This window comes from Coregonus lavaretus (genome assembly GCF_964263955.1).
Source record: "Coregonus lavaretus genome assembly, chromosome: 15".
Taxonomy (NCBI): Eukaryota; Metazoa; Chordata; class Actinopteri; order Salmoniformes; family Salmonidae; genus Coregonus; species Coregonus lavaretus.
In genome coordinates this window covers 42568745-42593588 of record NC_140002.1, presented here as the reverse complement: position 1 = coordinate 42593588, position 24844 = coordinate 42568745, and the positions used below count along the sequence as shown (strand labels likewise).

General features: G+C 45.1%; 1 protein-coding gene across 1 annotated transcript in view; it reads right to left on the bottom strand.

Annotated features, from left to right (window-relative positions):
• LOC311142907 (neurexin-2-like) overlaps nt 1–24844 on the bottom strand; it is a gene marked incomplete at its 5' end in the record, with an annotated part of 198989 nt that overhangs the window by 107824 nt on the left and 66321 nt on the right. Inside the window, 6 exons of the mRNA XM_084178625.1 lie at nt 2697–2723; nt 5909–6112; nt 6798–7181; nt 7694–8135; nt 15900–16061; nt 21127–21452. Of these exons, the coding sequence (XP_084034751.1) occupies nt 2697–2723; nt 5909–6112; nt 6798–7181; nt 7694–8135; nt 15900–16061; nt 21127–21452 (1545 nt within the window). The remainder of the gene's footprint in view (nt 1–2696; nt 2724–5908; nt 6113–6797; nt 7182–7693; nt 8136–15899; nt 16062–21126; nt 21453–24844) is intronic.

Here is a 24844-nt window from a genome sequence, read left to right as displayed (position 1 = left end):
TAAGCAAAACCAGGTTTTTAGAAATTTTTGTGCATTTATTAAGAATAAAAAACTGAAATATCACATTTACACAAGTATTCAGACTCTTTACGCAGTACTTTGTTGAAGCACCTTTGGCAGTGATTACAGCCTTCAGTCTCCTTGGGTATGATGCTACAAGCTTGACACACCTGTATTTGGGGAGTTTCTCCCATTCTTCTCTGCAGATCCTCTCAAGCTCTGTCAGGTTGAATGGGGAGCGTTGCTGCACAGCTATTTTCAGGTCTCTCCAGAGATGTTGGATTGGGTTCAAGTCCGGGCTCTGACTGAGCCACTCAAGGACATTCAAAGACTTGTCCCAAAGCCACTCCTGCGTTGTCTTGGCTGTGTGCTTAGGGTCATTGTCCTGTTGGAAGGTGAACCTTCGCCCCAGTCTGAGGTCCTGAGCGCTCTGGAGCAGGTTTTCATCAAGGATCTCTCTGTACTTTCCTCCGTTCATCTTTCCCTCGGTGCTGACTAGTCTCCCAGTCCCTGCTGCTGAAAAACATCCCCACAGCATGATGCTGCCACCACCATGCTTCACCGTAGGGATGGTGCCAGGTTTCCTCCAGACGTGACGCTTGGCATTCAGGCCAAAGAGTTCAATCTTGGTTTAATCAGACCAAAGAATCTTGTTTCTCATGGTCTGAGAGTCCTTTAGGTGCCTTTTGGCAAACTCCAAGCGGGCTGTCATGTGCCTTTTACTGAGGAGTGGCTTCCGTCTGGCCACTCTACCATAAAGGCCTAATTGGTGGAGTGCTGCAGAGATGGTTGTCCTTCTGGAAAGTTCTCCCATCTCTACAGAGGAACTCTGGAGCCCTGTCAGAGTGACCATCGGATTCTTGGTCACCTCCCTGACCAAGGCCCTTCTCCCCCGATTGCTCAGTTTGGCTGGGCGGCCAGCTCTAGGAAGAGTCTTGGTGGTTCCAAACTTTTCCATTTAAGAACGATGGAGGCCACTGTGTTCTTGGGGACCTTCAATGCTGCAGACATTTTTTTGTACCATTCCCCAGATCTGTGCCTCGACACAATCCTGTCTCAGAGCTCTATGGACAATTCCTTCGACCTCATGGCTTGGTTTTTGCTCTGACATGCACTGTCAACTGTGGGACCTAATATAAACAGGTGTGTGCCTTTCCAAATCATGTCCAATCAATTGAATTTACCACAGGTGGACTCCAATCAAGTTGTAGAAACCTCTCAAGGATGATCAATGGAAACAGGATGCACCTGAGCTTAATTTCGAGTCTCATAGCAAAGGGTCATTATGGGGTATTGTGTGTAGATTGATGAGGATTTGTATTTATTTAATCAATTTTAGAATTAGGCTGTTACGTAAAACAAAATGTGGAAAAAGGGAAGGGGTCTGAATACTTTCCGAATGCACTGTATATGTGATGCGGGTATGTTGTAGGTTGCTGAAGCTGTGTGTGGCCTACAGAAGACAGTGCACCCTGGTGAGCCAATCAGGACCATGGACAGCTCCTAGACAGAATACCCTGCAGCAGTCTACACCCCTCTATCCACAATGGATGAGCCAATTGGCCTGATAAGACAACATGGTGTGAAAAGGCTTGGAGCCATCAAGACCTAGTCAGGTCCCTGCAGCGTTTCTTAGTTATGACTTACCACTACCCATACTGTATACAGCAGATAGCCTCAACTTTTACCCTGGGCAACATTCAACCATTATATTTTTTCCCTCCTGTTTTGTAAATTGTTAATGTTCCTCTCTCTATGCTTACCTCTTAGCATTCTTCCAATGATGTGTTAAAATTGTGCTTCTAAGTGGCCAAATCAGAGGACTGTTTAAAATGCATGGCAAGCTTGGGCTTAAACAGAGGCTCTCCGAGATGGTCAAGGGCTTTAATTGACTATCATTTAGTTTAACTACTGGCTAATTGTGTCTATTTAAAAGTCAATTAATAATTTTTACTGCCATTAAACTTCAATCCATCTAAATTCATAGGACAACTCTGCAGCAACATACTTAAGGTTGCTATTTCAGGTTCAAAATGGAAAACACAACATCGCTTTGCACGCAATCTGTTGTCACGGTCTCACCTGTATCAAATGATCTCTTACCCTTAGTATAGGTTTATACCTGTACTAACCAACATACAAACCGAAGCAGTTACATGCATTTTAAATGCATCTTTCCTTGAATACTCATACATGTATTTGAAAAACTCAATTGTATAGACAACAGTTCCCATAGGTCACCAGGACATGTATTGTTAAAAGTCATTGGAAAATGTTTTCCCAAAACCCAGTGCTATATCGCCATCTGGTGGTAGTTAGAGTACATTACTGATAGAAGTAGCAGGGATCTACCCCCACTGTTGTTTCTATGAGGAGCACTGAGAACCAATTAACAGATGGTATTTTGCTGATGTAATGAATAAGGGATAATTTTATGATTCTGACATTTGTTGCTTAAACTAGAGAATGGTTTACCAAATGATGTTCAGCCTCATACAGTATTTGATATTTACCTTACAGTCCTTTAAATTTTTCAAGACAACCATGTGATTGTAGTACTTCATTGGGATAAATATTGTATATGACTAATGTTAAATGCATTTAATAGTATTAATATTAAAACAGACAGTAGCAGAACATAAGGTATAAGACACAGTTGTTCTGAAGTACAGTAAATAATGATAGGAGCCACTTACTGAGGTTACAGTCTATCCTGATACAATCTGGTGAGAGAGAGAGAGAGAGATGGTGAGATAAAAATAAATACAAAAGATCAATATTAAAAAAGAGAACAAAAAACAACATTTCACATCCTTCAAGGTACGTTCTGCATTTTTTTTGTTGAGAGACCACCATCAGGGGACAAGCTTCAGTCAAAACCAGCCTTTTCCTCACCATGGCAACCATACAGCACCCACTAACACAAGAGCTGAGGGAGGTAATGGTAACTCTCCACTACACTCAGGAGGACCAGTAATGTGTCCTGCAATCAGAGTAAAATCACCATGTTTGTGGTATATCATTACTGTAATAACGTTAGTAGGCTTTTCATGACTGTATTAAAACCTAGAAAGTAATCATACGTTAAATCCCAGGTTGATTTCAGATATGCCTCCCGGTGTGTGTACAACCCATGTGGTAGTGGGCAGTTAGGTAGACTACAGACAGAGGAAAGGGCTGATTTGCATACTCATAACCACACTGAAGCCTTATGCATTTAGAGCCAGAGAGCATCATGCTGTGGAAAATCTCCTCACCATTGTAGCTACAGTGAGGGAAAAAAGTATTTGATCCCCTGCTGATTTTGTACGTTTGCCCACTGACAAAGAAATGATCAGTCTATAATTTTAATGGTAGGTTTATTTGAACAGTGAGACACAGAATAACCAAAAATGTTATAAATTGATTTGCATTTTAATGAGGGAAATAAGTATTTGACCCCCTCTCAATCAGTATAATAATAATAATAATAATAATAATAATAATAATAATAATATGCCATTTAGCAGACGCTTTTATCCAAAGCGACTTACAGTCATGCGTGCATACATTTTTTTGTGTATGGGTGGTCCCGGGGATCAAACCCACTACCCTGGCGTTACAAGCACCGTGCTCTACCAGCTGAGCTACAGAATGATTTCTGGCTCCCAGGTGTCTTTTATACAGGTAACGAGCTGAGATTAGGAGCACACTCTTAAAGGGAGTGCTCCTAATCTCAGCTTGTTACCTGTATAAAAGACACCTGTCCACAGAAGCAATCAATCAATCAGATTCCAAACTCTCCACCATGGCCAAGACCAAAGAGCTCTCCAATGATGTCAGGGACAAGATTGTAGACCTACACAAGGCTGGAATGGGCTACAAGACCATCGCCAAGCAGCTTGGTGAGAAGGTGACAACAGTTGGTGCGATTATTCGCAAATGTAAGAAACACAAAAGAACTGTCAATCTCCCTCGGCCTGGGGCTCCATGCAAGATCTCACCTCGTTGACTTGCAATGATCATGAGAACGGTGAGGAATCAGCCCAGAACTACACGGGAGGATCTTGTCAATGATCTCAAGGCAGCTGGGACCATAATCACCAAGAAAACAATTGGTAAAACACTATGCCGTGAAGGACTGAAATCCTGCAGCGCCCGCAAGGTCCCCCTGCTCAAGAGAGCACATATACAGGGCCATCTGAAGTTTCCCAATGAACATCTGAATGATTCAGAGGAGAACTGGGTGAAAGTGTTGTGGTCAGATGAGACCAAAATCGAGCTCTTTGGCATCAACTCAACTCGCCGTGTTTGGAGGAGGAGGAATGCTGCCTATGACCCCAAGAACACAATCCCCACCGTCAAACATGGAGGTGGAAACATTATTCTTTGGGGGGGGGTTTCTGCTAAGGGGACAGGACAACTTCACCGCATCAAAGGGACGATGGACGGGGCCATGTACCGTCAAATCTTGGGTGAGAACCTCCCCTCAGCCAGGGCATTGAAAATGGGTCGTGGATGGGTATTCCAGCATGACAATGACCCAAAACACACGGCCAAGGCAACAAAGGAGTGGCTCAAGAAGAAGCACATTAAGGTCCTGGAGTGGCCTAGCCAGTCTCCAAACCTTAATCCCATAGAAAATCTGTGGAGGGAGCTGAAGGTTCGAGTTGCCAAACGTCAGCCTCGAAACCTTAATGACTTGGAGAAGATCTGCAAAGAGGAGTGGAACAAAATCCCTCCTGAGATGTGTGCAAACCTGGTGGCCAACTACAAGAAACGTCTGACCTCTGTGATTGCCAACAAGGGTTTTGCCACCAAGTACTAAGTCATGTTTTGCAGGGGTCAAATACTTATTTCCCTCATTAAAATGCAAATCAATTTATAACATTTTTGACATGCGTTTTTCTAGATTTTTTTGTTGTTATTCTGTCTCTTACTGTTCAAATAAACCTACCATTAAAATTATAGACTGATCATGTCTTTGTCAGTGGGCAAAGGTACAAAATCAGCAGGGGATCAAATACTTTTTTCCCTCACTGTACATAGTCATTATGGCGTACAATTACCAAAACATGTGCCAATACAGTCAGAGCTTCCTTGGTCTTTTGGATATAACAAAGCCCTCCATGAAGGCTATGTACTACACACTACACCAGGGTTTCGGGACCCCAAGGGGTGCATGTTTTGGTTTTTGCCCTAGCACTACACAGCCGATTCAAATAATCAACTAATCGTCAAACTTTCATTATTTGAATCAGCTTTGTAGTGCTAGGGCAAAAAAACAAAACGTGCACCCCTTGGGGTCCCGAGGACCGAATTTGGAAAACCCTGGGCTACACACTACTATGCTAGTGTGGCTGAGGTGTTCTCTGGAGCTGTCACCCATCACAAAGCAGTGGATGCAAACACCCAAGGACCAGACTCACTACCTACATATGTAATGGGGCATGTGGAGACTAGGGCTACCAGCTGAGGCACAGCCCTGTCAGGCACCATTACTGCCTCGGTCGGCTCTCTACTGCTCTCCTCTTCCTGGGTTAGGACAAATCTGAGAGCCATGGTGGACGGCACACGTGATCTACAACATCAACTACAACATCTGTTGTACACCATTACAATGTATCTGTCATGATGATACAGTGAGTTTATAAGTGAGTTGGTCTCTCTGGCTGCCTGTTCCTAGGACAGCAGACACACAGGCCAGGCTGAAAGGGTTGGGATGGACCAGGGAATGGGTGAGAGAGAAAGAGGGATAGGGAAAGAGAGAAAACACAGAGGTGATACATAGAGATGTATATAGATTGTGTAATGCTGAGGAAAAGGGGGGTATATGTAGTACAATACCTTTTCCCATGACATCATGAGTACTCTAACTGAGAAGCCGTGAGGACTCATACGCCTATACCGTTAGCATTGTTAGCATTACCCAGGTTGACGGTGAGTTTGACCCGGCCCGCGTCCAGCTCCAGACGCAGGGTGTCAGCGGAGTCTTGGGAGGTAGTGGCCACAAGCAGCCCAAAGGCCCTCTGGGACATAAAGCGCAGCGCCACGTCCTCGGCCTCCGTGTGCATGCTCAACGGCAGCGTCACCTTCAGATACATGCTGCCATCGTAGCTCAGCACCGTGGCCTCTGTGTGTGGGCACCAAGGACAGGGAGACAGCGTTAGCAAATGTCTTTGTCACAAATGTTCCCATACAGTAGGAAATATATTCCTTTGCACCCAATACTGAATAAGCGCATGATTCAGAATAAAATATCAAATGAAGATCAGAGAGTTTTACTTCAACTCATATTTCAGTTACAATCTTTGCTGAACAATATCTAACAGTTTCTTTGTATGCCTGTTGAAGAGATTGCAGTTTCCTGCAGCCACACTAGATGGCAGGAAAAGCCTGTAACATACCACAGTGCTCTTATGTGAAGCCTCTGTAATCATCCTCCTCTCATAGATTTATATTCAGGCCACAAATAGGATGAGGATTCCATTTATTTCCCTCCTAACGTTATCAGCCTATATGGCTTCACAATGGGGCTCCTATTCTCTCTGTGAGAATGATATCTGTGGTAGATGCCGGGTTATTCAGATTTATGGAACACCACCGCAATACTGATGAATCACTGATACACAGCACCTATTTATTCCTCACATACCGCCAATTCACTAATAGAGTGGCAATTTACCACTTGAATGACTCATATAAAAGGGATTTCATCTCCATTGTCTGTATGAAATATCATAAAACTTGTTTTAAAAGCTTTGCGGTATCATTTCAAGCAGAGATAATTTCTACATTCCGCTGATCCTCTCTCTCACCACTCTCACAGTTGGGGCCCAGGTAGCCCGTGCTGGTGCAGTCACACACATGCCGGTTCCAGCCCTCGCGGCACTGCCCACCGTTGGAACAGATGTCTCTGCCACACCTGATGTGTGTTTCCCTGGTGCAGAAGCTGCTGACTCCAGAGGCACTCTGAATCTCTGACAGTCTCCTCAGGTCCCGGCTCCGCCCATCCATGAACAGGTCCCGCATGCAGCCCACGTAGCCCAGGTTGAGGGGGGCCGTCCAGACTTCTGGGGGGAGGATGAGGCCCTCACGTGCCTCAGGCAGACCCCCGAGGTACATGTCACCCTCCAGGTCTAAGATCTCACTGCCTTCGTTAGCAGAGAATGGTATGCTGCGGCTGTTCACTGAGATCAGGCCTGAAGGCAAGACAGTCAGAGTGAGTCAACTAGTATCAAGGCTGTCTCACTGTATAATCTCACTGTATAATATAGAATATAATCCACAAGGTACACCAGGTGTAAAACTATGAAATGACTAATGAACAGGAATGTCTCAGGTCTTTGTCGTACCGTATTTCTCTGTTAATAGTAAGCTGTAAGCAACACTGGCTCAAATCACGGAGCACGGCTAATGAGGGCAGACATTTCCCCACATGAGGTGGATGACAGTATAATTGGCCACTTGCGAAATAGGTTAAGGCAATTTACTAAATGTCATACATAGATTATAGCTGCTAAAAATAAGACTAATTAAAATGGGATATGCACGCAGCATCTCTGAATGCAGCAAAGAAACATGAAGAAGAAGCCAAAATATGAGTGTGTCTGTATGGGTATAGTACATTTAATTTCACAAGCCAGTAGGATTTAACCCTTGCTATTCCTGCTACCTCATTAGGACCAGATTCATCATGTGTGCTTTCTCTCACCCTTACGCCCATCCCTCTGGAAGTCCACATGGCACCACTCCCCATCGTTGACCCTCTTGTTGCTGGCTTTCATCTTGATGCTGCCAGAGCCCATGTCCATCACCAGATAGAGGAAGCCGTCCAGGAGCTCCATAGCAAAGTAGTCAGCCCTGGACTGCCCCTCCGGCTGTCTGTCTAGGCCCTGCAGACGCCTGTCACCGTGGCTGAACAGCAGCAGGCCGCTGGGCTCCGTGGTGCGGAAGTCAAAAGAGATGGAGCCAGTCTTCTTGGTTTTCCACCTGGGCAGGGTGAGGTAGGCGGCGGGCGTGTCGAAGGTGACCGGCTCCAGGGCCGCCACGTCCTCACAGTGGAAGGTCAGGTCGCCGTGAACACTGACCTGAGGGTCCCGCTCTGCAGCCAGACGAGACAGCTCCAGCCTGAACTCATTGTTCTTGTAGACCACCTGTAGGACAGGGGACAGGACTGTCACTGAGTGGGTGGCTGCGGTGTGCTGAAAGACCACTTTCTGTCCTGCTATTTACCTTAACCCGCACTCTTTTCTGTGATTGTACTCCATACCAAACCTTAGAATCCATGCAACAATTTGTCATTCATTGAAGTGTATAAAATGCACAAGCTCTCATAAATGACAGAACTAGACCATAATGAGAATCTCCCTGTCTGTCTGTCTGACGGTCTGTCTGTCACATGTGCACTGTTCTCATGTACAGATGGAGGCAGCAGGGAGGCACAGCTGAACATGTTTTTCATTTTCACACCACACTTGCAGTCAAAAAGCTGACTGGCGCCCTGCTCCAGGTTGAGAATTTTAGTGTCCCTCTGTTTAAAAATACACTAGGCAGCGGCTTGGTTTCACAAGGCACCATTACCAGTAATTGCCAGACCTAAATAAAATCTAATGAGAAGAATATAAAACCTAAGTATGAAAAATGCAATTGTTGAGTCTATTTCAGCCATAGATGCAAAAGTACAAAATTGTTCTCACCCTACGTTAGAATTTTGATGACACTCAACATTTCTATCTCCTTTGGTAGCATCAATCATACATTGCTGAGCCTGTGATTAAATACAGTTCTGTGAAAAAGTATTTGCCTTTCGGATTTTCTCTATTTTTGCATATTTTCTACACTGAATATATTCTTAGATCTTCAACCAAAACCTCATGTCAGATAAAGGGAACCTGAGTGAACAAATAACACAACATGCTGTTCATTATTTAATTACATTTTTAAACAAAGTTATGCAACACCCAATGCCCCTGTGTGAAAAAGTTATTGCCCCTTTACACTCAATAACTGCTTGTCTCACCTTTAGCTGCAATGACTGCAACCAAACACTTCCTGTAGTTGTTGATCAGTCTCTCTGTGGAGGAATTTTGGCCCAGTCTTCCGTGCAGAACTGCTTTAACTCAGCGACATTTTAGGGTTTTCGAGCATGAACTGCTCGTTTCAGGTCCTGCCACAACATCTCAATCAGGATTATGTCTGGACAATCAGGTTTATGTCTGGACTTTGACCAGGCCATTTCAAAACGTTTAATGTTTTGCTTTTTAGACAATCTGATGTAGACTTGCTTGTGTTTTGGATCATTGTCTTGCTGCATGACCCAGCTGTGCTTCAGCTTCAGCTCACAGACGGATGGCCTGACATTCTCATTTAGAATTCTCTGATACAGAGCAGAATTCATGGTTCCTTCAATGATGGCAAGTCTTCCAGGTCCTGAAGCAGCAACGCTTCCCCAAACCATCACCCAGATCATCCAGGTGCTTCCAGGTGCTTTTTGGCAAACTTGAGTCAACTTTTTGGACGACATGGGTCCCGTTATGTCTAGCGAAAGCCAAACACTTTTTATTAAATAATTGAAATAAGTATCCACATTTTGTGTTATTTGTTCCGCAGGTTCCCTTTGGTTGAAGATCTGACAACATTCAGTCTAAAACATATGCAAAAATAGAGAAAATAAGAAAAGGAGCAAATACATTTTCATAGCACTGTAGGTATGTATCAGTAATTCCCAAAGACCCCTCCCAGCACTGACAAAGTCCAATATCTATCGCCACGTTCTACTGTAACAGGCATCAGGAGTCTGTAGCAGTATACAGTATAGTCACAGATAGAACAATGAAACAGATATTTCACCAGATGTATAAATGTGAAGCATCCGCTTGGCGTTTCCACTCACTACCATATATGGTAGTGAGAGGAAGCCCAGTGGCCGGCAGTTGAGAAGATGGAACGAGATGGATTTTGACCGACATGCTGCAAATTTTCTAATCTATGAAACATTTGATCACAACACAGTTTTCTGTTCCCAAAACTAGAATCTGTTACGAACAGAGTGGGCTAAGTTTTGTAGACAAAAAAAGTGCGTTGTTTAGAAGGAGTGCAAAGGTGAATTGAGTTATTGCACATGCACACTTCACAGAGTAGGCGTTCCTTAACGGAAATATGCAAATGTAGGCTAGAACGCGCCAATAGGATCTCGCTAGCTCGTGCTTGGCTCTGCCCACCGCCTTACTTGTTCTGCCCACTATGACTCATTTGTTCCCATTTGAAACGACAGGCTTTGGTCTATCTTGGTTTATTTATAAAAATCTTTGGTCTAGTTATTAGGATTCCTGTAAAAAACAGGACAAAGACTTTGGGAGGCTGATGCAGTGAGAAGCATGGCACAATCAATGAAGAGGCAGACATGATTAATACATGGGAGGGTCAACTAGACAGAGACATAGGGAGGGACGTGCTGCCTGGGAATCCATGGAGGAAATCAATGTCTAAATTGGCTGTCAGGATGGTAAAGCTAAGACCTCACTAACATAGTATTAATTACAGATGTTCTCTGACTGAGAGAGAGTAGGAGGGAGGGAGGGAGGGATGGAGGGAGAGACAGAGAGAGAAAGAACGAGAGAGGGGGGACAGAGAGAGTGAGCGATAGGAAGGGAGGGGGGAGACAGACAGACAGAGAGAGAGATAGCGAGGAAGGTCATGGCAGTCACTAGGGAGGGTGGGGGTGGGGTGTCAGTGCAGAAGTGTAATTAATCCCGGAAAATAGAACCTGTATTATTCAACAGAATAGCAAGTCTGGAGTTCATATCCAGGTAGTCATGCTATTATATAATTCAAGGCCATAGCTACATTCATACATGACCAATTACCAGGGGATATGCATATGAAACACAGCTATCTACATTAGGACTCTTTAGGACACAGCTGAACACTAAGGGCACTGCATGTGTTCAAAGTCACAATCTGTCATTAATTAGCAACTAACTAAATGTAGAAATATAAACGTGCTATGTTCTTCCTGTGTGATGCACTGGGAGGTTTAACATCTAAATTCCAAGTGGCACTGTCACGGCTACTCCCGCTCCTCCCCTCCGGCGTTCGACGTCGCCGGTTTACTAACCACCGGTCCTGGTAACCATCATTACGCACACCTGGTAACCATCATTACGCACACCTGGCATCAATCATTACGCACACCTGCGCTTCATCATGAGGCACACCTGGACTCCATTACCTCACTCATTACCTTTATCTGGCACTCCCTTAGGTTCTTTCCCCAGGCAGTATTGTTTCTGTGTTTCTTGTCAAGACGCTACTCCTATGTTGTATTGTTCCATGTTCTTTGTTATATTAAACTTACCACCTGCACCTGCTTCTTGACTCCCAGCGTCTACGTTACAGAATACTGCCTCGCAAAATGGAAGCAGCAGGTAATCAGAATATCTCCCAGACGGTCGACGAGCAGGGATACCTACTTAGTCAACACCACGACCAGCTGGCGCAACTGGGGACGGCTATGGAAGAGGTTCTTTGCAGTGTTCAACTTCTCGAACATACCCGAGAGGCGTTGCCTTCAACTAGTGGAGGATACTCTACCACCAGTCGACCCAGCGAGCGAGCACACCAGCCCATTCAGCAACCCGCCCAGGTCAGCGATGCCCATTTGTCCCTCCCGGACAAATATGACGGCACCCCATCTAAATGCTGTGGCTTCCTACTACAGTGCTCCCTCTACTTTGCACACCGGAAGGGAGCCCCCACCACGAGAGGTCCAAGGTTGCCACGGTTATTTCTCTATTGACTGGGCGGGCGTTGGAATGGGCCACGGCCGTCTGGGAGAGAGGAGAGGAGGAGCTGGATTCGTATGAGGGATTCAAGGCTCTGTTCAGAGGTATCTTCAATCATCCAGTGGAGGGCAGAGAGGGGGGTGAGCGCCTACTCCAACTACGGCAGGATGACCAGACTGCTGCGCTCACCTTCCAAACAGTAGCAGCATCCAGCGGATGGAATGAGCCGGCGCTTCGTGCGCTATTCAGATGAGGTCCAGACGAAACTGGCCTGTCGAGACGACAACCTCTCCTTGGACGCACTCATCGCGATGGCCATCCATCTGGATAACCTACTTTGGGAGCATCGGCACTCTCATCCTTTCTCTTCCTCCCTCAGTGAACACATTGGATCAGAGCCTGATCCATGGAGGTAGGGGTCACACGCCTCCCCGCGGCAAAGCGACGCAGACTGAGACAGCTGGGGCTCTGTCTCTATTGTGGTCAAGGAGGGCACCAGCTCCAGCAATGTCTGGTACGTTCCAACTCGGGATCCACGAGAGCAGAGGGACGGTCACATGATCTTCCACCTCCTGGGGCAGGTGTGAGTATCCCCTCTTCAACACTTTCTGCCAAACCCTTTTTGGTGTCAATCACACTAGTTGACTGTCCCTCGTACTGTTTTTACACCGTTAGTGGATTCCGGTGCCGCGGGGAACTTTATTGACCAGACCCTTGCCTCCTCTCTTAACATCACCTCATATTACCTTCTCCTTTCCCGGTTCAAGCCCTCGATAATCAGCCATTAGGTTCCGGGACACATCACCAAACCACTCACCTTCACCATGGAGTTCATTCATCAGGAGAACATTATTTTCTTCATCACCATCTCACAATATCATCCTCAGCATCCCTTGGCTTCAACCCCACCATCCACATCGGTTGAGAGTCCTGTGGTTGCCTTGCCCTTCAGCCCAACATCCCGGAGGTATACCAGGACCTGCGGGAGGTATTTTCCAAAACCCGCGCCACCTGTCTCCCTCCTCATCGCCTCTGGGACTGTGCCATCGACCTACTTGCAGGCTCTGCGCCCCCTCACAGACACATCTACCCTCTGTCGGTGGCTGAGACCAAGGCCATGGAGGAGTACATCCAGGATGCGCTCCAACAACGTTTCATCCGCACGTCCACTTCTCCTGCATCTGCAGGATTCTTCTTCATGGCAAAGAAGGATGGAGGTTTATGTCCGTGTATTGATTACAGAGCACTCAATGAGATCACCACCAAGTACCGTTACCCTCTGCCGTTGGTGCCGGCAGCCATCGAACAGCTCCGAGGGGCCCGGTTCTTTACCAAATTGGACCTGCGGAGTGCATACAATCTCATCTGAGAGGGGGATGAATGGAAGACAGCTTTTAGCACGATGTCTGGTCACTACGAGTACTTGGTGATGCCATTTGGCTTAGCCAATGCTCCGTCACTGTTCCAGGCATTCGTCAACGAGGTGTTCCGGGACATGCTCGGACGCCAGGCGATCGTGTATATCGACAACATCCTGGTCTACTCGCCTACCTTGGAGGATCACATCGCTCACGTCCAAGTAGTCCTGGAACGCCTCCTGGCTAACCAACTGTTTGTCAAGGCTGAGAAGTGCCAGTTTCATCAGGAAGCTGTCTCCTATCTAGGCTACCAGATCAGCCCGCAAGGAGTGATGATGGACGTCAAGAAGGTAGATGAGGTCAGGTCGTGGCCAGTCCCAACCACCATAAAGGGGTTACAACGGTTTTTGGGGTTTGCCAACTTCTACCGCCGTTTCATCAGGAACTTTAGCTCCATTGCCCCTCCTCTCACCTCTCTCCTCAAGGGTGGTCCCCGTAGGTTGGTGTGGAGTCCAGCAGCTGACGAGGCCTTCTGCCTACTGAAGGGACGTTTCACCTCCGCCCCATTGCTCAAACACCTAGATCCCACGATACCTTTTGTGGTGGAGGTGGATGCTTCAGAGGTGGGCGTGGGGGCAGTTCTGTCTCAACAACAAGGTAATCCACAAAAATTGTATCCGTGTGCGTATTACTCTAAGAAACTGTCCCCTGCAGAGAGGAATTATGACGTCGGCATTCGAGAGCTCCTGGCGGTGAAGTAGGCATTAGAGGAGTGAAGACACTGGCTGGAGGGCACCAAGGACCCATTCGTCATCCTCACCGACCATCTGAACCTGGAGTACATACGGACAACGAGGAGGCTGAATCCGCGATGCAAGGTGGGCCCTTTTCTTTACGAGATTTGACTTCAAGCTGCACAGGTTCAAAGAACACCAAAGCCGATGCCCTGTCCCATCTCTACAATTCGGGAGAGGGTCCTGTCCAGAGTGCACCCATAATCCCTTCCTCTCGAGTCGTAGCCCCTGTGGTCTGGGACGTAGATGTGGACATTCGTCAGGCTCTGGAGAGGGAGCCCGCACCCATTACCTGTCCTCCTGAGTGCATCTACGTTCCCACGAGGATAAGGGATCGGCTGCTGACCTGGGCGCACACAGCTGTCATCGCTGGACATCCAGGTATTTCTCGTACCACTCAATCTATCTCCGAGAAGTATTGGTGGCCTACCTTGGTGCAGGACGTTATTTGCTACGTCAACTCCTGTTCCGTATGTGCTCAAACCAAATCTCCCCGGCACGCTCCAGCAGGGAAACTCCTTCCTGTGCCTCAGTGTCCCTGGTCCCATCTATCCATTGACTTTGTCACTGATCTCCCCTCCTCTGACGGTTTCACCACCATTTTGGTGGTTGTGGATAGATTCTCCAAATCCTGTTGTTTCATCACTCTCTCTGGTCTCCCTACTGCTCTCCAGGTCGCTGAGGCACTGTTCCAGCAGGTCTTCCGGCACTATTGCCCTCCGGAGGACATAGTCTCCGACCGTGGCCCCCAATTCACATCACGGGTATGGAGAGCCTTTATGGAGAAGCTTGGGGTCACGGTCAGCCTCACTTCTGGGTATAGGCCTCAGTCTAATGGGCAGGTGGAGAGGATGAACCAGGAGCTGGGGAGGTTCCTGAGGAGTCACTGCCAGGACCGGCAGGGAGAGTGGGCCCAATTCCTTCCATGGGCGGAGTACGCCCAGAATTCGTTACGTCACTCCTCCACCGGGCTGACTTCCTTCCAGTGTGTTCTGGGTTTTCAGCCGGCCCTGGCTCCGTGGACCCCGGGCCAAACCGACGCTCCTGCGGTGGATGAGTGGTTCAGGCTCGCAGAAGAAGTGTGGAGCGAGGCTCACGTGAGACTCCAGCACGCCGTCCACCGTCAGAAGGAGCAGGCAGACCGCCACCGCTGTGAGACTCCCGTGTTCCATCCTGGTGATCGTGTTTGGCTCTCTACCAGGAACCTCCCACTCCGCCTGCCCTGCAAGAAGCTGAGCCCCCGGTTTGTGGAGCCGTTAAAGGTTATCGGGAGGGTCAATGAGGTGATGTATAGGTTACAGCTTCCCAGTGACTACCGTATCTCACCTTCTTTTCATGTCTCCCTTCTCAGGCCGGTGGTTCCTGGTCTCCTGGCTGATGCTGTCCCACACGACACCCCTCCGCCCCCCCGGACGTTGAGGGAGGTCCCGTCTATGCCGTGAGATCCCTACTGGACTCGTGAGGTCGTGGGCGTCGGCTCCAGTACCTGGTGGACTGGGAGGGGTACGGCCCTGAGGAGCAGTGTTGGGTTCCGGTGGAGGACATTCTGGATCCCAACATCATCCCCTCCGGCGTTCGACGTCGCCGGTTTACTAACCACCAGTCCCGGTAAACATCATTACGCACACCTGGTAACCATCATTACGCACACCTGTGCTTCATCATGAGGCACACCTGGACTCCATTACCTCCCCTTTAGCTGGCATTCCCTTATGTTCTTTCCCCAGCCAGTATTGTTTCTGTGTTTCATGTCAAGACGCTACTCCTATGTTGTATCCTTCCATGTTCTTTGTTATATTAAACTTACCACCTGCTTCTTGACTCCCAGTGTCTACGTTACAGGCACATACCTAAAAGAGCTGACATTTTACAAAGTGAATGGTGTTTGTGAATCTGAAAACAGCTCAACAAAAGCACTGTGTATTTGTGTATTCCAAGATCAGAGTTCCCTGATGAGGGCTGCTGAACAACACAGTACTTACATCTTTGAGACAGCCCATGAAGTTATTGCTGACCGGGGAGCCAGGGAGGTCAGCTGTGTTGGGACTCCCGCCAATGTAGAACAAGTCATCTGAGCCTAGCATGGTGTAGTCCTCCTGGGTGTAGCCAGTGGTGGTCAGGATCCCATCCACAGAGATGGTCACCTGGGTGACCAGAGAGAAATAGAGGGATGGAGAAAGGCGGAAGAGAGAGATCAGAAACAAAGAGACAAGTGGGAAATGCAGAAAGAATATGAATTAAACAGCAAACATCCACTGCTTTTTTTTTTGCGTTAAATGCTGGCCTTTGAATTTAGTCGAATCCTTAGATGTAAGATCTACAGGGTGAATTGATGAGTGCAGTTGGAGGACTCCGCCAATCTCAGAAGCTTCCTCCTTTTCTCTATTCTCAAAATATTAGCAGGGTCGATGAGCAAATTATGATATGATCATTTCACCAATATTTTGGATTTGAGTATAATATTAAATATATCTTAGTATCCGTTTGGTGTAGCTGAATTTGAGATGGCACCCATTCGATGACAGATACAGTAGTCCATCGTCGGTAATCAGACAGTTGAGGCTGAGTCTAATCAATCTCAAATCAATACAGAGAGACAGGAAGAATAAATGAACGGACCAATTAGCTGAAGAAAAATTTACCAAATCTATTATTCATTGTTGGGAGAACAATGGTTTCAGAAGGTGTTATAATCCATTTAAATGGTTTAAGAGGAGTTTATTACATATATATGAGATATACTGTAAAGTATGTGGCTCAGCTTTGACTGAAATGGTAATACTGTAAAGTACGTGGTTTATACTATAATGATATTCTGTGAATGCTGCAGAACATTACTGCTGACTGACAAATACTACATTTCCCAGGGGTCCTCTCTGAGAAGAGCAAGGCCCTGCCACTTGCACTCTGAGGAATTGCCCTGGTCTGATCATTCATGTAGTTATTGGTAATTCCTGGTTTTAAATGCACTTCCCTCATGGGGCAACACATTTATGTCTGCTGTTGCTGTTTAGAGCTGCTATGAGTCTGTAGCTTCGATTGTAGGCAAGGTTGAACAAGGGAGTAGGTGAGATTGTGTGTGTGTCAAAGAGAGTGTGTGATTGAGGGTGTGAGAGAGAAAGTGATAGGGGAAGAGCAAGAGAGAGAGAGACAGCGAGAGAGAGAAAGATAAGAGGAATCTAGCCTGCGAAAGCTGACCACCAGGGCTTGTTAAAAAAAACTGTTTCCACTAGCGTTCCCACAGGAGGTGCATTTCTCTCTATCGGCATGTCAGTGTGGTAACCAGAAGCTATCCGAGAAGAAGAGCAATGTATGCAGGATCAAATGCAGTGGAGTATGGGTGAGGGTAGGCTCGGGATAATGAAGAGCGAGAATGTTTGTATGCAGGTTGGGGTGAGATGTTAAGGGGGTCTGTTAGTAAGGACGGAAGATTCAGACACAAAAATGGTTGTTAGTACAATAGTAGATAGAGAAGAGTGACTATTAGTAATTGGAAATGTATCATCTTAGTATGAATAGAAAAAACTTGGCAAACCTCATCATTTTGGTTTAAATAAAGGTTGCTTTGTGAGTGTGGACACAGGTGATGCATATTAATCATGTAATTATGAATTATTCACATTAAGTAAAATGGAAAGAGAAATCACACTTACAGTGGGGGAAAAAAGTATTTAGTCAGCCACCAATTGTGCAAGTTCTCCCACTTAAAAAGATGAGAGAGGCCTGTAATTTTCATCATAGGTACACGTCAACTATGACAGACAAAATGAGAAAAAAAAATCCAGAAAATCACATTGTAGGATTTTTTATGAATTTATTTGCAAATTATGGTGGAAAATAAGTATTTGGTCACCTACAAACAAGCAAGATTTCTGGCTCTCACAGACCTGTAACTTCTTCTTTAAGAGGCTCCTCTGTCCTCCACTTGTTACCTGTATTAATGGCACCTGTTTGAACTTGTTATCAGTATAAAAGACACCTGTCCACAACCTCAAACAGTCACACTCCAAACTCCACTATGGCCAAGACCAAAGAGCTGTCAAAGGACACCAGAAACAAAATTGTAGACCTGCACCAGGCTGGGAAGACTGAATCTGCAATAGGTAAGCAGCTTGGTTTGAAGAAATCAACTGTGGGAGCAATTATTAGGAAATGGAAGACATACAAGACCACTGATAATCTCCCTCGATCTGGGGCTACACGCAAGATCTCACCCCGTGGGGTCAAAATGATCACAAGAACGGTGAGCAAAAATCCCAGAACCACACGGGGGGACCTAGTGAATGACCTGCAGAGAGCTGGGACCAAAGTAACAAAGCCTACCATCAGTAACACACTACGCCGCCAGGGACTCAAATCCTGCAGTGCCAGATGTGTCCCCCTGCTTAAGCCAGTACATGTCCAGGCCCGTCTGAAGTTTGCTAGAGTTCATTTGGATGATCCAGAAGAGGATTGGGAGAATGTCATATGGTCAGATGAAACCAAAATAGAACTTTTTGGTAAAAACTCAACTCGTCGTGTTTGGAGGACAAAGAATGCTGAGTTGCATCCAAAGAACACCATACCTACTGTTAAGCATGGGGGTGGAAACATCATGCTTTGGGGCTGTTTTTCTGCAAAGGGACCAGGACGACTGATCCGTGTAAAGGAAAGAATGAATGGGGCCATGTATCGTGAGATTTTGAGTGAAAACCTCCTTCCATCAGCAAGGGCATTGAAGATGAAACGTCGCTGGGTCTTTCAGCATGACAATGATCCCAAACACACCGCCCGGGCAACGAAGGAGTGGCTTCGTAAGAAGCATTTCAAGGTCCTGGAGTGGCCTAGCCAGTCTCCAGATCTCAACCCCATAGAAAATCTTTGGAGGGAGTTGAAAGTCCGTGTTGCCCAGCGACAGCCCCAAAACATCACTGCTCTAGAGGAGATCTGCATGGAGGAATGGGCCAAAATACCAGCAACAGTGTGTGAAAACCTTGTGAAGACTTACAGAAAACGTTTGACCTGTGTCATTGCCAACAAAGGGTATATAACAAAGTATTGAGAAACTTTTGTTATTGACCAAATACTAATTTTCCACCATAATTTGCAAATAAATTCATTAAAAGTCCTACAATGTGATTTTCTGGATTTTCTTTCCTTATTTTGTCTGTCATAGTTGACGTGTACCTATGATGAAAATTACAGGCCTCTCTCATCTTTTTAAGTGAGAGAACTTGCACAATTGGTGGCTGACTAAATACTTTTTCCCCCACTGTACATACAGTCTGTAGATTTCTGTTAATGTATATATACAGTACAGTTGATGTTAGTGGAGGCATGCAACAGAATGAATAAAAGAAGAAGAAACAGAATCGATTTACCTCTATGCATACTAACAAGTTTGAAAACTTTAGGATTAGAAGGCGGGGAAGTCCAGCTTTGAAGTTAAAAAGAGAATACGATTTTTTTTGTCTAATCTAACTGATCTCTCTCTCTCTCTCTCTCTCTCACTCACTCACTCACTCACTCACTCACTCACTCACTCACTCACTCACTCACTCACTCACTCACTCACTCACTCACTCACTCTCTCTCTCTCTCTCTCTCTCTCTCTCTCTCTCTCTCTCACTCACTCACTCACTTACTCACTCACTCACTCATACTGTTACACAGTGCCTGACACTTATTTGATAGCCACTAAAGGTTTATGCTTGTTAGTATTATGGCTCTGCATCTTTCTTGTTCCCTACCTGTTTCCCACAATGGGGACTAACCAGATCCATTGGGAGCACAGGTCTACTCTAAACAGAATTCTCTTATAGAATTTCTTATGTTCTGATACAGTGATAGGCAACTTATTGTCAGTCGGAAGTGAGTTGTAGGTGGCAAATAACCCTGATGATCTTTGTGGAATATAAAAAGAAAATTAGCATGTTGAATGCCACCTTGAAATTGTAGCCAATTTTGTCATTTCTTTTGTTGATTCAAAAATCAAGAGATACTGGGAAAAAATAACAGGCAAACCAAACAAAATTCAAAAAGTGACTATCATATGTTTACCATAGCATGTCCATGCTGGATGTGTATACATTCCTTATAAAATAATATTCACTACATAGATTTCGTCTTCATTCAATATGATACCAGTAATACGAATCAAAATTGCGTGGAAATGTAATTTGAGAGGTGAAATAATGAAGAATAGAACAACTGAAGGGATGAAAATGAAAGCCTGGAGCCTTTAAAGAGTTAAGTTAGTTAGTATACAAGACAGAGTTAGCAAAGCAATTAACCATAAAATGGGCAGACAGAGTGGAGTTGGACAGGCTTAATGTGGGGAAAGCAGGCAGGACCAGGGTTAGCAGGAGAGTGTGTCACTGACTAATCCTAACAAGGTGTAAAGCTAGTACAGCGATTCAAATGTGAAATACATGGCTGTATGCTTTCAAAGATCAAAGGTTTTGTTGAAGTGCAACCCTAGAGGATAGATCTAGCTATATGGACCATTCATCAGACTCTATTCGCAGCTCAGTAAAAAATAGTGGTATCCTTCCACAGGATAAACTCACCCACAGCACTGTACACATTGACATGTAAAGTAACATTTAAAGTTGGAAACATGGAATTATAAAGGCACCTTTAATATGTAAAAACATGACAAATCCAATGTACATGAAAAACTCTTATTGATTACTACACTGTTGTTGACACAGTGGAATTGAGACTCAATGAGACTGACCCAGAAATCAATCCACAAGTTCCAAGTTATTTCAGCCACAACAATCTACACCTCAACATGACTAGTCTCACTAAGAAGGCGAAACATCACACGGCATCAACATTTTTCACCTATGGAGACATTATTTTGAGAGAGCCAAACTTGTGGCATTGATTGGGGTATGAGTCACTGGAGTTCGGCTTGGGACTGATACATTGAGGGTTAAATTAGAAAAGCCTAAAACAGTGATATTTTAAAGCAAATTGAGAATATTGTTTGTTTTCTATTCATCTTTGTTTTTCAGTCCTAAATTAGCATAATTCAATCACAAGCTGACAGTATAATTGGTTTCCCTTGGATGCCCATGATGAGGAAGCATTCACAACTACTGGAAGCTAAATAATGACACTATTACTCCCTCTTAAAGTAGAAAAGGAAACTCTTCCTGTAATAATGAATGATAGAACTACTGCTGAGCATATGAAGGAGGAGAGAAAGGAGGGCTACAGTACCTGGCGCAGGTTGCGTGTGACGCGGACTTCGTGCCAGGCATTGTCGTTGAACTTGCCGTTGGCAGGCTCCACCATGGCCTCGAAGGCCCCGGAGCCGAGGTTGATGACCAGCCACACAGCGCCACTCCTCAGGGATAGGTTAACATAGTCAGCTGACTTCCCGGTGTGGAGCAGGAGGCCGTTCCTCTGCAGTGTGCGGAAGGACAAAGTAATCTCATCCAGGCTGCTCTGGATGGGTGTCTGAGACAGATCATAGCTGAAAAACTCGTTGCCTTTGTAGGTGGCCACTGACTCCTCTTGTGCTGTGGAGAGAGTTGGAGAGAAGGCTGGTATCATCAGCTATTGTTATCACAGCTGTTATTATCTGGTCTATTTCATTCATTGTGCTGGTCAAGCTTCATTCAATACGGTAACTAAAGGTTAATAATACTGTTTTTTAAAGTATATTTCTCCCAATTATGACACAAAAATGTATATGTGAACATATCAAAGAACCACTCAACAACCGGCCGTGATCGGGAGTCCCATAGGGCGGCGCACAATTGGCCCAGCGTCGTCCGTGTTAGGCCGTGATCGGGAGTCCCATAGGGGTTTGGCCGGGTGGGCTTTACTTGGCTCATCGTGCTCTAGCGACTCCTTGTGGCGGGCCGGGAGCTTGCAGGCTGACCTCGGTCGTCAGTTGAATGGTGTTTCCTCCGACACATTGGTGCGGCTGGCTTCCGGGTTAAGTGGGCGGGTGTTAAGAAGTGCGGTTTGGCGGATCATGTTTCGGAGGACGCATGACCTTCGCCTCCCGAGCCCATTGGGGAGTTGCAGCGATGAGACAAGATGGAAATTGGGGAGAAAGTGGGGGTAAAATAAAAAATAAAAAATATATACACTACCGTTCAAAAGTTTAGGGTCACTTAGAAAGTTCCTTGTTTTCTAAAGAAAAGCAATTTTTTTGTCCATTAAAATAACATCAAATTGATCAGAAATACAGTGTAGACATTGTTAATGTTGTAAATGGCTATTGTAGCTGGAAACTCGTAGCAGATTTTTTATGGAATATCTACATAGGCGTACAGAGGCCAATTATCAGCAACCATCAGTCCTGTGTTCCAATGGCACGTTGTGTTTGCTTATCCAAGTTTATCATTTTAAAAGGCTAATTGATCATTAGAAAACCCTTTTGCAATTATGTTAGCACAGCTGAAAAACGTTGTGCAGATTAAAGAAGCAATAAAACGGGCCTTCTTGAGACTAGTTGAGTATCTGGAGCATCAGCAATTGTGGGTTCGATTACAGAATCAAAATGGCCAGAAACAAAGAACTTTCTTCTGAAAATCGTCAGTCTATTCTTGTTCTGAGAAATTAAGGCTATTCCATGCGAGAAATTGCCTAAAAACTGTAGATCTCGTACAATACAATAAACTCTGTATTCTGTGATTTACCCTCGTGTGCCTGACTCCTTCAAATCACACTCTCACACAACGTCAACAGTGATGCTGACCTTCTAGGCAGAGTTGCAAAGAAAAAGCCATATCTCAGACTGGCCAATAAAAAGAAAAGATTAAGATGGGCAAAAGAACACAGACACTGGACAGAGGAAGATTAGAAAAAAGTGTTATGGACAGACGAATCGAAGTATGAGGTGTTCGGATCACAAAGAAGAACATTTGTGAGACGTAGACCAAATGAAAAGATGCTGGAGGAGTGCGTGATGCCATCTGTCAAGCATGGTGGAGGCAATGTGATGGTCTGGGGGTGCTTTGGTGGTGGTAAATTGGGAGATTTGTACAGGGTAAAAGGGATCTTGAAGAAGGAAGACTTTCACTCCAATTAGCAACGCCATGCCATACCCTGTGAACGGCGCTTGATTGGAGCCAATTTCCTCCTACAACAGGACAATGACCCAAAGCACAACTCCAAACTATGCAAGAACTATTTAGGGAAGACGCAACTGTAGCTCTCTTCATGACAACAGACACAGGTTGGTTCTTTGAAACGGGCGTTTATTGCCTTGCACGTCTTTTTCTCCGATGCATCCACGTCACGCCGTGAGAACTATATATTTGAATGAACACAGTAACGTTGATAAATGATACAGTACTGAAACAAAATAATACAAATGGCGCTCGGCGCGACAATACAAATGGCACTTGGCGCGAATATAAACAAAGTTCTACAGGTTGAACAAAATACCTTGTTGGCTGCTTGTCCTGAAAAGAGGTTCATGAATCCTTAAAGTCCCTTGAAAGTCCCTTTACTGTCTTTCTTGGCCTCTGCCATCAACAATTATAACTCAGACTAAGATCTGTTTAAGTTAGATTGCACACAAACAATGGCCTAACGTTAATTTGACCTGTTACATCACATTTAAATTCTTACCTATACATCAATAAATCATTTATTTATTTACTACATCAAATAAACCATGAATTATGTATTAATCATGCATCGTGAACACAGTATCTAAGTAACACCACTTACATCAACCCTATTGAGCTGTTGTGGGAGAAGCTTGACCGTATGGTACGTAAGAAGTGCCCATCAAGCCAAACCAACTTGTGGGAGGTGCTTCAGGAAGCATGGGGTGAAATCTCTTCAGATTTCCTCAACAAATTGACAACTAGAATGCCAAAGGTCTGCAAGGCTGTAATTGCTGCAAATTGAGGATTATTTGACGAAAGCAAAGTTTGAAGGACACAATTATTATTTCTATTAAAAATCATTATTTCTAACCTTGTCAATGACTACATTTCCTATGCATTTTGCAATATTTCCTATTCAAACTCATTTCATGTATGTTTTCATGGAAAACAAGGACATTTCTAAGTGACCCAAAACTTTTGAACGGTAGTGTATATATACAAATATATATATACAAAAGTTATCATTAAATTCCCTGAATTTCCTTTGGGGTAAAAACAGACTAAGTTTCCATGGAAAATGGGGACTATATCTAACAACCGTGCTTGAGCAAATTTGCTCCATGACACACCAGACCACATTCTATCAAGTTATGGTTGGGGGCAATCAGATGCAATTTTGCTCTTCAAATATCCATTAAGTGGTCACTAACTGATCAAATGTAAAACGTTCCTGCATGTAGTTTTCCTCCAAACTATCAAGTGGACCATGATATTAATTTGAAAAATTGGGAGAATCCATCAAGCACGAAGCCTAGGAATGTCATTTGGAATATAGATGATTTGAGCAGGATTCAATCAAGCAGAAACCAGCTCTGACCTTGGAGAGTCCAACTCCCAGGTAACACTGAGGCATAAGGCTCTTCTTCGGCTCTAATGTATGATTCATTCAACAGCTGCTGCTATTTAAAGTAATGCTGGACCCGTACATATAAGATCCCAGTCTAAATTCTTAATGTTGCCAGGCAAAGCTGCACCCACATTTTCATTTAACTACCACATGCAATGAAGAGGAGTGCTGCTCATTGTCTTAAAGTCTCTCTACCACCAAAGAGAATAACGCCTGAAGGTCGACATTCATATAAAACGATGTGGTGCAAATACAAATAATCTAAGCCAACAACTTGTATCTTCTGAATAGCCTTCTCTGGCTCTCATCTGTCCACTCATTTGACACGTTTTGGGGGATTCTGCTTCTCTCTCCATCTCCCATCCTGCTTGTCGCCTGCTAAGTCTGGTGACCCATTGTGACAAGAGGAATTTAATTAGCACTCCACAGCATCTGAGGAACAGTACCACAGACAACT